This window comes from Triticum aestivum, chromosome 4B (assembly GCF_018294505.1).
Source record: "Triticum aestivum cultivar Chinese Spring chromosome 4B, IWGSC CS RefSeq v2.1, whole genome shotgun sequence".
Classification (NCBI taxonomy): domain Eukaryota; kingdom Viridiplantae; phylum Streptophyta; class Magnoliopsida; order Poales; family Poaceae; genus Triticum; species Triticum aestivum.
This window is the reverse complement of record NC_057804.1, coordinates 50,617,781-50,630,921: the sequence shown is the minus strand read 5'-3', so window position 1 is coordinate 50,630,921 and position 13,141 is coordinate 50,617,781. Positions and strand designations below refer to the sequence as shown.

Genomic DNA, 13,141 nt, shown 5'->3' with positions numbered 1-13,141 from the left:
TTGCTGCAACTGGGGTCTTCCGGGTTTAGCTTCACTCTCTTGGTCTCCTTGGAGGGCTTGAAGGCGGCCTCGTCAGCCGGCTCCTCGGTGGGGATCGGCACGGCTGACGCCTCACCGGCCAGGGCGACAATCCGGTCGAGCTGGCGCCGCTCCTCGGCTATGACCAGCGACTCGGCCAGCTTGGCGCCGTCTCGGGCGCACTCCAGGGACTTGCAGTAGTCGCCGGTGACGGTGATGAGGCCCTTCGGACCCGACATCTTCATCTTCAGGTACGCGTAGTGGGGGACCACCATGAATTTGGCAAGCGCGGGTCGGCCCAGCAACGCGTGGTACGCGCTGGACAGGTCCACCACCTCGAACCAGATTGGTTTGTGCAGGAAGTGATTGTTGTTGCCGAACAGGATGTTGAGCCGTACCCGGCCAATGGGAGAGCAGAAGAGGTCGGGAACGATGCCGTGTAAGATCGTCCGGGTCAGCTCCAGGTCCTTGGCCTCGAGGCCAAGCTTGGTCATGGTGTCACGGTAGAGAATGTTGATGCTGCTGCCGCCGTCGATGAGGACTCGGGAGAACTTGCACGTGCGCCGTGCGACAATGGTGGGGTTGAGGACGAGGGCGTAGCCACCCGGATCCGGCATGACGACCCGGTGGTCCTCTTGGGACCAGGTGACCGGGCGGTCCGACCAGTGCATGTACTCCGGCTTGGCCGGGACGACGGTGTTCACCTCCTGGCGGTGGAGACGTTCGCTGCGCTTGTCGTTGCCGATGCTGGTGAAGACGACATAGGCTGCGTTCTGGTCTGGGTAGGCATCGTCATGCATTGCGCCTCCGGCTGGAGGTGGCGGTGGAGGCGGAGGCGGCTGACCCGCGCCCGGAGCCGGAGGCGGAGGGGGCATGACGTCGCCTCGCATGATCCGCTTTGTGATGCCACATTGCCGGAGCGTGTGCGTGGACGGCCTCGCGCCGCTGTGGTCCTTGCATGGGGCGTCAAGCATCTCTTCGAAGCTCATGGCGGGCTGCCATGTCGTCTTGCCGGTCTGCCGGTGTTTGGCTGCCGGGTCCGCCGCGGGCTCGGAGGCCGCGATGAGCCGGTTGTCGTAGCGCCGGGCCGGTTGTCGTAGTGCTGGGCTGGTTGGTCGGCCTTGCGATTGTGGTTCTGTTGGTGCTACTGCCGGCTGCTTTCGTCGGCCGGCTTCGGAGGGGGAACCGGCTTTGCTTTGCCGGCTTCGTCCGGCGCCACCTGGATCTTAATGGCGGAGTCGGTGTTGGCGTACTTGTCCGCCGTCACCATGAGCGCGGCCATGGTGGCCGGCTCGGAGCGCAAGAGCTTGTGCTTTAGGAGGGTGCCGTCTCGGCACCCATTGACGAAGTACTGGATAACTTGAACCTCGTGGACGCCCTCGCATCTTTTCCGGAGCTCGGTCCAGCGTGCGAGGTACTCACGGCCGGTCTCCGTCGGCCCTTGCACGCACATGGCGAGCTGGCTGGGGCGGCCGGGTCGCTTGTAGGTTCCCGTGAAGTTGCGGATGAAGGCCTGCTCAAAGTCGAACCACGTGTTGACGCTGCCCACCGGCAGACTGTTCAACCAGGTGCGGGCCGACCCTTGGAGCATGAGCGGTGCATAGCACATGGCGAGTCGGTGGTTGCCGCCGGTGATGCCGATGGTGGTGGTGTAGTCGGTGAGCCAGTCCTCCGGCTTCACGGTTCCGTTGTACTTGGGGGTGTCGCGGGGGAGCATGAACCCTTTCGGAAAGGGCTCCTCCAGAATGCGCGGGCCGAAGCACGTCGGCCCTACGGCGCCGCTCTCCTCCACCTCGAGAGAGAAGGCGAGCTGGTCGAGGCGATGGCGAGCGTCGGTGTCGTCAATGGCGCGCGCGCCGAGTCAGCTGGCGAACGGGCCATGGGGGGGCGGTTCGGTTGGAGCCGGACCCCGGCCGGGCTGGCCGGGTCCGCGTCGGGTTCCCAGAGTCGGCTCGTCGCCTAAGCCGCCGGCGGTTGTTGGGTCCGGGTGCGGCCGGAGTGCGCCTTGCCGGGCGGCGAAGACGCCGTATGCTGACGATCGTTGGGTCTGGCAGCGCGGGCGAAGCCGGAGCCGGCCGACTGGGCGAGCTGGTTGAGACGGTCTTGCTGCGTGTTGGCCACGTTGAGGAGATCGTGCATCCGCTTGATGTGCTCCTTCAGCTCCTCGCTTGTGAGCTGATCCAGGCCGACCACGGTCGCCTGGGCAGCGCGCATGTTCTTCGCTGGGGTCTCGTAGACGGTCGGGATGGCGCCGAGGGTGCGGCCGATCGCTCCGCCCAGGGCTCGCACGTCGGCGACCCAGCTCGGCTCGGCCGCGGCAGGCGTGAAGCCGTAGGCGGCGTTGCGCTCCAACTGAGTGGAGTCCAGACGTCGCTGCGTGGCGGCGAGCGTCTCGGTCAGGTCCAGCATCTGCTGGCGCCTTTCCTCGAGCTGGGCTCGGGCCTCGGCGACGTTGGAGGCGTCGACGTCGGTGTTGATGGGGATGCGGAGGCTCTGCATCGCGGCGCGCAACGGGTTGGACAAGGCCGCCCGCTCCGCTGCGGCCTTTGCCTCGACAGCCTTCCTTGTCGTGCTCGACGTGGAAGAGGCGTCGGTGCCGGTGACGAAAACCTCCACGTGGACGTCCATTGCCCCGACGAGAATGCCGCCGCCGAGGGAGAGGGAAGAGTCGGAGTAGCTGAGTACCTCGCTGGGGTACTCATCGGCCGCGGGCGCATCGGAGATGCGCAGCGCAGCGAAGGAGGCGGCGAGTGCGTCGACGACGTCGTCCGCCAGCATGAAGGGCTCGTCGGAGTTGGAGGGGAGCCCCGTCTGAAGCATGCTCTCGGCCAGCTCCTCGAGCTGCCCCTCGGTGGGCGCCAACTGTCATGGTGGGCGCACGGCAGACGCCATGGGATGGCTAAAGAGAGGAGGAGGCTCGAGGGCGCTGGTGGGCTCTAGAGGCGAGGTTGGTATGAGCGAGCGCGGGACGCAAGACATACCCAGGTTTGGGGCTCTCTGGAGAGATAATACCCTTAATCCTGCCGAGTGTGGTTGATATGTAGTACAGGTTGCTCCTGGAGCTGTATCGAGAAAGAAGGAGGCCGACCAGGGCTTAGGCGGCTCCTTCTACCGAGGTGTGTTCTACTGATCGGTGGCTAGTTCATGTGTGCTTACTACTCCTTCTATCTTGCTTGCCCGTATGCGAGAGGGTTCCTGGGAGGTTTTGTAGGCCAACCCCCAGGGGTACAATGGTAATGTTACAAAGCCGTAGGCCGGGTCGTCAGCGTCTGAGGACCCGGGCTGGGACCCGTCGGGTGCTTATGGTTCCCCGGGTTCCCCCAGGTGCGGCCCCCGCGTGCCTAGGGGTACTGTGCGCCGTCTTGTCGTTCGTCAGGGAATGGTCGAATCGAGTCGGGTGCAGTGGCGTTCCGTCATGTCGCGTTTGCTGGCGTCAGTGGTGATGATGGGGGCACTGTTGCCACGCCGGCCCTGGTCAGCGGTTAGGTGAGGGGCACTGTTGCTACGCTTTGGCTGACCAGAGGCATGGACAGGGCACTGTTGCCTTGGTCATCTGGTGGATGAAGACTCGTCCCATCGTACGGCCTGGATGGGACGGGAGCTGACCCGTGGCCGGGTTGAGGAACGCGCCACGAGCAAAGCTTGCTTGTCGGGGAAGTCTTGACGTGCCGGGTTCGGCCGTCTTGTACTGGCCGTCGAGGCCGAGTCGAGGAGTCTAACCGGGTTGAAGAGTTCGGCCGGTTTGAGAGGCCTGGCCGGGTCGAGCGACCCGGCCAAGCGCGGGCCGGCTTAAGGGGAGATGCTGGCCCCGTTGTTTTTGAAAAGGATCCGGGTTCCATTGCCTGCCCGAGGTTCATCCCCCGACAGGGGTTGATATCCTAATGACCAAACCAAACTACAGCTATCTAGGAAATTAGTGGCAAAATATCAAGTGCAATGAAAACAGCGGCAAATCATCTAAGTGCAAAGGAACCTATGGCAAAAGAGCAATGTAAAGAACCACGTGCACATTTGTTAGCTGTAGTTTAAACATGCATTTGTTTGTGCCCCTTTTGATGTTTTACAGTTTAGATCAGTTATGCATATCTCCTTGTTCCCCGCAAAAAAATGGCATGAGAAGTCACTCTGCATAGGGAAGCGGCTGTTCTAACCCTGAGCTCATGTGAGCTCGGACGAACAGTAAAATAAAATAAAAAACAAAATTTCTTTTTTTGTGTGTGAAACATTGACAAAATGTTTGTTAGCTTGCAAAATTTCTTCACCATATGACACCCGTGGAAATCGTGGCAAATAAAAATCTATGCTCCAAAATTGTTATTTTCAAACGCATTTCGGAGCATCGGTTTTTTTTATTGGCCACATTTTTCACGAATATCATTTCATGACGAAATTGTGCAAGCTATGAAAACATTGATTCTGTTCACCGAGCTCATAGCTCACATGAGCTCGGGCTTAGAACAGCACTTTCGCTCTGCATAGTGGTTACCAAAGAGGCAAATAGGGAGGGCGTTTGAGGCGTGACCGCGTGAGCTCATAAAGCAATCATTAAAATATGTACTGTACATTGTTATGTTCCGCAGCAAGGTACAAGTTTCTTATCTACCATGTATAAACGCCTAATTTTATCAGAATCAGGCTCACACGCGACGGAGGTCGACCATATCAAACTTCACACTGGGGTTCATGTACACATGAGAGCAATGCTCGTAGATTGAAGTGCCATCAAGAGGCTCCTCGTGAGGATGGAAACCAGTCTCCTGGCAATCGTGGATCACCCCCATGCCACCTGGATCCGTGAGGTGAAATATGCCGTGCTTCCTGCTCAGAGAAAATATAGACAATTATCATGAGATAGTCTAATCGGATGAACAGACAGCACCTATCGTAAATGATTTATCCAAGACAATGAACAACAGTATGCGTATTTTCTGAGGATTTGTTTCGAAAAGAATTAAGCAACATTGCTTTGTCCCAGAAATGGATGTTTCTAGAAGTATTTTATTTCTAGATACATCCATTTTTCCATTTCTTCGACAAGTATTTCCAGACGGAGAGAGTACTTGTTATTTTAGATTCAACGGATTCACTGAAACTGAGGGCCGAGGAATAACCGCAGGGGAGGAACGTAAAGCATGTGCATGTCTACATAATCATTTGCAGATTCATGGTCTTAATTAGGAACTACTCTCTCCTCCAGCTATCAAGGAAATTATACTCCCTCTGTCCCATAATATAAGAACGTTTTTGACACTACACTAGTGTCAAAAACATTCTTATATTATGGGACCGAGGGAGTAGCATTTAGTTAATCTATGGCTAAGAAATACTGAAATGAAGGATAGTAATATACAGCAATGGAAATCCAAACCACGAAATCAGCACTAATTTGCCCAAAAAACTGCATGCGAGTCCAACGTAACATATACCTTGTTGTATCGGTAGGTGCCATGACAATTGCAATTGCTTCAGGAAGCATGACCTGTTGAGCCAACAATGCCAAACACAGGATCAAGTTAAGAATACTAATGAATTTGCTGGAGTAGTTTATGAAATATACTCATAAGAAGCAAGCAGTTGACAAATGATATTGGCACAGTCTGCTTTTGACTGCAAGATGTATGTATGTAGATCCTCACAACATCCCCACTAACATAAAAAGCACCAGCTGTGGCTGATCCAAAACATCCTAACCGCTCGGCTATCCACATCTAAAGGTCCATATTGATTCCATCTTCAGCACAGCACAACACAACTAATACCCCTAGGCTTGCTGTAAATTACGAATCACCCACCACTGCCTCCTGAATAGCATGCTGATGCACCCCTCCAAAACGTTCATTGCACGTGTTTAGTTACTACTATAGTTTTAAGGATTTCAGAAACAATAAAGAATTCCATCATTTTTGGCTCAGCAACAACATTTCATACTGGACCAGAAACATACAAGAAAATGCCATGACTACTGTATACAACTTCATTACCAATGCTGCAATCATAACCCGGTGCCAGGGAAGTTGTGCCGAAGCATAGAAATCCTTGCCCATAGAGTTAGAACTTAAGGAATTAGAGATAAAGTCAGTAACAGAGACGTCACAGTTAGCTGAAATTCTATCTTCAGCACTAACCCTTCTACTTTAGGTGAGTAAATAATGAATAAGAGTTAAAAAAATTACAAGAATTCTCTCAAAGTGAGCCGCCAGCAGTCACCTGTTAGGCTGTGACACACTCTCAATCTCAGGGATGTAACGTCCCAACGAACCCAGTTTCAAGATATTTGTGTCAAGCAAAATCACATAAGAAACACAACAATATTTTCTATTGAACGAGAAATTACAACCCAGTTTCATTGCTATAGTGCATTTAAATTCCGAGACTTTGGGCCACTACTGAACAACAGCCATATATTGAGAAACCTTTTTTGGCTCAGATCAACTAGTTGCTGGACATGGCATCAGTGAGTGCAAAGCACAATACAAACAACAATTACTACAACAGAAGTATGGCACATGGGGATTACCTGATACGAATAATGATTATGAAGATCAATGGAAGACAGAAAGCAGGTCTGTGTCGGATGTGTCTGAAAAGGAACATAAAATTGTGAAAAAAAGAGTTTAATTGTCAATATATCACAGGTTAGGATACAGAGACACCAAATGGTGCTTTCGGCACAACTGAGCATCACGAAACTCCCACAGTGAGTATTAAACTGTAGCAATTTAGAGTACAGAATGAGTTAACAATAACCTTAGCCTCAACAAGTTCCCAATAGATAACCCCATCCGCTCAAATATATTTGATAGGACACAGATTCTTTAAGCATAGGATTGATACTTTTGAATTTGGTAGGTGTGCTCCATGTGTACTACATCCATGCAATTTCTTGGGTGCTTTTGAACAGTGCACAATGGACTTCCCACAGATGGGAACATGGGCACTAATAGGCATCAACAAACAAATACTCCCTCTGTAAACAAATGTATGACGTTTTAGGTCACTACTTTAATGACCTAAAATGTCTTACATTTGTTTACAGAGGGAGTAAAATTCAACTATGAATAGGCTTTCAAAATATATATAGTCACAATATGGACCCTTTTCACAGTACTTAAGCAGAGTAGCGACAGTCATGCTAGTTCAGTGTGTCTTGCTGTCTTTAATAGTCTGAGTAGCCACAGTTAGCCATTCTAGATCAATGTCTTAAATAGACACATCATTGGTAGAAACTAGAACAGGAGGACAAATTATAGTTAACATTTCCTTTAGGTACAATAATTAAAATACAGGACAAATGAACATGACACTCAAAACTCTGAATATAGCTTGATCAGTCAACAACAACAATTCTTAAGCTGAACTTACATGAATCCAACCGAGGGTGAAAAGTGAGCCTTTGTCCTGAACTTCAAATATTTCCTCTTCATTCGTAGCTTGACACTGGAAAAGGAAAACAAGTTATTTCTTAAAGTGCTAAATTTGGGGTACTGCACTTTAATATGTAAACTTGGAGTAAGAAGAGAAAACCATAGGCTCCTTGCATGAGCTTATGTCGGGTGCAGCATTAGCCACTAGCCACTAATCAAATCAATTTACTAAAACTCAAGCGTGGACATGAAACCTCCAGTTCTCACTGCCCTCAGAGGCTCAGACTCCAAGCCATATGACAGTAAATCATAAAGAGCATCTAAATCAAAGTTATATTCCATTTTATTTTAATATAAGGAAACTCCTTCGCTAGTCACATTTTCTTCTGATAATGTATATAAACTTGTTAGGGTGCTCTGTAACATGTACAGTTTAGAGTTTACAATCATGAGCATCAGTCCAAATTGTTCAAATGTTTTGCTAAGCAATCACCGGTCCCTGTGAACTATGGATACAGAATATATTATATGAAGAAGGTATAAGAGCAGCAAGAATTACAAAAGGCTCATCAACCTGATAAATTGCTTAGAGAAAGGACTTGGTTGACTTGAGGGTTAACATCTGATGAAAGAAATAAAATACAGAAGGAAAAACAACTTACTGAATCAGACGTTGATTCCTGCTTAGGAATTATCAGTGTCGTCACATAAAAAGTTCTCTTTTTCTACAGAAGCATATAGAAATGTTAGTGATGTGAACAAATATAATATTCCTTCTATTTTCTTTGTGGGGAGGTATATACCAGGTTACCAGCAAGAATCCCACATGTTTCCAGATTTTTTGCAGTATTTGCCTCAGCAAGTCTCAGAAAAGACTCCATTAATGCCACCGGCTGTCAAGGTAAAACAATATAACGGTCAAGAGGTACAGGTCTACATATTTGCTACAGATGAAATATGGATAAAATAATCATGCTTAAGAATACAACGGATCTGGAACAATACCATGACAAAGTAAAGAACCTGCAATTTGAATTTAGTTTATTTACCACATGCAAATTTTGAAAACGTCCTGTGTCAGAGGTAGCAAGTCCTGGTCTTGGATCAGCTACTCTTGATGGAGAAATCGGTCTACGCTCAGGATGTACTTGTGCCAGGACTGGTGGGGGGTTAGGCTGTCTTATATTCAGCTGGGAGAATTCTTCCTCGAAACTAGCAGGAGACACAGAGGCTGGCTCTTTTACTGGTAAAGACCATTGACCATCATCAAGTGAGAGAACAGACTGCATATCACCATTGTTATTTGTCAATCCATCCAGTGATGTTGTATGAGGATCATGTGAGTCATTTTGGTTCAAGATTGCTGGAACTAAACTGCAGAAGCAATGGAACAAAAGGGGCATATAATCAGAAACAGTTATACCTACATTAGCTGTATGGGCTGGCATCTATACAAAGAAATGGAGAATAAGCTAAAACCTTTACGAGTTCTCACCTAGGGATATTGCTTTGGTTCAGTTCGGGGTAACTTGGATACTGGACCTGTAAAACAAGCAGTTATAAAACTCATAAATCAATTTCATGCCATTAAATAAAACATATAAAGCAAATTGAGAACATAATAATTATACCTTGACACCACTAACAGGCCTTGTCCATTGGCCATGAAGCCCATTCGGTCCTAGTATTGAATGTCTGGATAGTGTTTCATCTTTTGGATATGGCAAACTGGCATATCTGCATAAGTTACAGAGAGGAAGCAAATTATTTTCTCCCTAATCATTAAACCAAAGCATTAACCAACGACTATACAGTATGTAAACAGTTGTATATGACAGTTCATGTGCTTATAGCAGTAAAAAGAAGCAGAGGCTCATCTATTGCAAGTTGGATCAAATAACCAAAAAGATTAGATGAGTTACAGATGAATAGAAATTAGAACATGATTTTCATTAGCTATGTAAAAAACAATTGCGTTGATTTTTTGTTTCATTAAAGAGAACAGTTTCAGAAGGAGGATAGATGTTAACCAAAACGCAGTCAAACAAAATTTTATTTTCAATAAATACCAAGACCAATTCCAAATCACCGATCCCGGAATCGGTCACATACAGGGCTCGACACCCTGTGGCCATTTCCGAAATAAGATTGGTCTTGGTATAACATGGACATTAATAGGATCGAATGATAAACGTACGATTTGACTAGATGCCTATCAGGTTCCTCTTGATGGTTCCACCTAGAGGATGGTTTCTGCAATGGTCCTGTTGAGCTTCCAAATGCTGGCTGCATGAGAAAAAAGTAAATCCCATGGAAAAAGAAATGAAACAATAGTATAAGAAAGATGCCAAGAAATATGCATTATATAACCCTTTGTTAAAAAAGGCGGCATAAAAACTTCAAGATGGGAAATAAAGGGCATACCTGCACCATATACGGACTTGCAGCAAGCTGATCTGTCCTACTGCTTGCACCATTTCCAGCATAGGTTTCATGTGGACCATTACGTTCTTCTGCAGCCCTTCTATTAAGCTCAGCAATTTGCTGTTTCACAATCGGCTTCAGAGACTCGAGCTCACTGATAACATTCAAGAGTTTCTACAATAAATTTGAGCTAGTCAGCATAAGTATTTGACATATTTCCGTTCCAAGTTCAAAAGGGCAAACTCTGACACTACACTTCTATGTTACTCATTAAGCAATCTAATAAATGCTGAAGCAGTAGGAGAAATAATCATTAAGCTTAGAGCGGTAATACATCTGAGTTATGCGGCCCTTTCTTCAGGAATTCCTTCTCTCTTGACTTGAATGCATGGTAATCACGATGCTTCGGGATCGTCTCAGACAACAGGCTGCCAGTAAACAGAGGTCAGCATACCATCAACACAAGCTTAAGATATTGTAACAAGCTAATGCTAAGATATACCAACACAGGGGCACAACCCACCTCGAGTATCTCAGGAGGATAATGTACAGGTCGATGAGGTTCTTTTCCTCTCGATATATGTTCGCCTGTGCACCACATAAAACGACCCAAATGTTACACGCCCGCGAGCTAATTGACAGTATGTACGCTGATTGCGTAGCAAATACAAATGGATTCAGCGTCCCTGAACCCGGAACTGCCGGTTACATGCAGAAGTATCAGCACCAAAATACGGGATCGCGAAGCAGAGACTCTAAATCTCGGGTTAGGGTTTGACCTGGCGGAGAAGATTGTCGGCGATGCGGAAGTAGTAGGGGAGGCTGATGCGGTGGTCCACAGCCACCGGACGCGCCATCCCCTCGATGTTTATGCGTCTCCCAGCTTGCCAAGGTGATGCCATGGCCATATCCGGCGACGCCCAATTCTGGGGCCGCTCCTCCGGCGAGCTTTTGCGGCGAAGATGGTTCGGGCAGATCCCCCGGTCACTGCGGCGGTGGGAGGATGTGACCACAGAGGCAGAGGGGCAGACAGACGCGGGGAGGCGGCGGAGACGCGGCGAAGAGACGATGGGGTTGGTGGGGGGTAGGGGGCGCAGAACTGTAGAGGCAGCAGGAAGCGCAGTAGCGGCGGGGCGCGTCGGTCAGTGGGGGCAGTTGCCGGACGAGCCGATCGAGGAAGAGAGGGGGCGAGAGTAGGAGGGGACGAGGGCGCCGGCGAGGGGCGGAAACGGCGAAAGGAATGCCGTGTGCGATGAGGAATGTGACTAAATCTGTGATTAAGTTTATCACACTTGTAATACTATTAAAAGATATTTTTCTTTGTTATAAGTGTTGCTTCAATCCCCACTTAAAGTCCAATTTTTAGCACATAATAATCATATTAACTCATTAAAAATATTAACTCATTAGAATATGTATTTCCTCGTTGCAACACAGACATTTAGTTAGTGAGCATCAATAGTCCAACAAACTCTTTAGACAAATCTATGATCAAACGGTGATATACCACATGAATGGCCTACTTAGTTGTCCATGTAATCCTTTAACTTCACTAAGCTTTCTAGGATTGGAGAACTGAGAATCAATTACTGCCAATTGTTTTTGTGGTGGGACCCATTGGTATGGTGAGATTTTGAGCATCTGGTTTGGCTTGGTCGGTGTTAGCATTGTAGGGTGATCGCTTCGCCCCGTAGCCGACGTACAAAAAACTCATTGATCCAAGTCATTTTTCTCGAGCGGCGTTCGAGAGAAGAAAGAACTGATCCAAGCACAAGAACAAGCCCCTCATGATCTCGAGTAAGATCAATGGCAAGCTCAAACAAAGTGATGATGCACCATATATTGAGGCCCTCATTCTCAAGATCAAGCTCAAGCAACGCCACAACGTTCACAACAGTGAAAAAGCACTTGCTTTGAACCAACACAAAGTGGCATCCAAGTTGAAAACTCTAGATCTCCTCACCGACAACATCCTTGGAAGCAATGTTTGGCAAACTTTAGTGAACATCACTCGTTTGACTCTTGTATTAAACCCCTCAAGGTAGAGGAAGCTTTAGAAGATCCGGATTAGTTAGATGATACACATGAAGAACTCAGCAACTATACCTACATCATTTTTTGGTCTCTTGTGGTGAGGCCCAAGTGAGGACATTATAATGTCATAGGGACCAAATGGGTACTCAAGAACAAGCAAGACGAGCATGAACAACATAATTACAAACAATGCAAGGTTAGTGGTACAAGGCTTCACCCAAGTTGAAGGTTTGGATTTTTGCACAGCTTTTGCCCATGTTGCCCGTCCTGACTATATTCATATCTTGCTTGCATATGCATCGCATCATAATTTCAAGCTTTATCAAATGAAGTGAAGAGTACATTTTTAGGGGTCCTTTTTAGGGAAGGCCATCATGGCTAGCTTTATTGATTATTCAATAGAGATGCATCATCAACGAGCTTGCTCACCAGACAATCTGGAGGCTCGTCTGTCCAACTAGAAGAACCTTTATTACAATAACTAAATCTAGCTAGCACATGCGCCGCTTGAATTTTCAAACTCCTACTGGATTGATACCTTGGTTCTCAAACTAAGGGAAATACTTACTCTACTTTGCTGCATCATCCTTTTCTCTTCAAGGGAAAACCAACGCAAGCTCAAGAAGTAGCAGTTAACTAAGGAAAACATTGAGCGTATGAATGCTAAATATAAACTTGTTGGAGATAAAGGTATAAAAACATGTTGTCTTTGCGCCTAGAGATCTTGTTTGGTTACATTTGCATAAGGATAGGTTTCCTGATTTGCGCACGTCAAAGCTAATGCCATGTGTTGATGGTCCTTTTAAGGTGTTAGAGAAAATAAATGATAATACATATAAACTTGAGCCGCCTGCATATTTTGGGGTTAGTCTCACTTTTAACATTGCAGATTTGAAGCCTTATTTGGCTGAGGAATATGAGCTTCCATCGAGGACGACTTCAATTCAAGAAGGGGAGGATGACTGATGTCTGCTAGAACTACGTCGGTATTTCCCCAAAGAGGAAGGGATGATGCAGTATAGCGACGGTAGGTATTTCCCTCAGTGATGGGACCAAGATTATCGAAATAGTAGGAGAACCTCCTCACACCACGTAAACAGCACCTGCACACAAATAACAAATACTCGCAACCGGACGTGTTAAAGGGGTTGTCAATCCCTTCCGGGTACGGCGCCTCAAGATAGGCAAATAACATGAGGTAAAAGTGGTAGATAGGATAAATAGATCACGGAACAAATAAATTGCAGCAAGGTATTTTTGTATTTTTGGTTTAATAGATCTGAAAATAAATGCAAGAGAAA

The 13,141-nt window shown here is 47.8% G+C and overlaps 1 protein-coding gene across 2 annotated transcripts; it reads right to left on the bottom strand.

The window, feature by feature from the left end:
• Window positions 1–4,544: 4,544 nt before the first annotated feature.
• On the bottom strand, window positions 4,545–11,065 carry LOC123090939 (AMSH-like ubiquitin thioesterase 2). Of its 2 annotated transcripts, none has more exons than XM_044512296.1 (14): window positions 10,586–11,065; window positions 10,330–10,394; window positions 10,141–10,234; window positions 9,807–9,980; window positions 9,580–9,668; window positions 9,014–9,119; window positions 8,878–8,924; window positions 8,432–8,756; window positions 8,186–8,275; window positions 8,045–8,107; window positions 7,381–7,455; window positions 6,536–6,598; window positions 5,445–5,497; window positions 4,545–4,836 (listed from the first exon to the last, which is right to left on the bottom strand). In XM_044512296.1, exons 1-14 carry the CDS (start codon window positions 10,712–10,714, stop codon window positions 4,656–4,658), a joined length of 1,554 nt encoding a protein of 517 aa, XP_044368231.1. In that variant the 5' UTR covers window positions 10,715–11,065; the 3' UTR covers window positions 4,545–4,655. The 2 variants fall into 2 exon arrangements, with proteins under 2 accessions (XP_044368231.1, XP_044368232.1); XM_044512297.1 differs by having other exon boundaries at window positions 10,330–10,504; window positions 10,586–10,692.
• Between the last annotated feature and the right edge of the window lie 2,076 nt (window positions 11,066–13,141).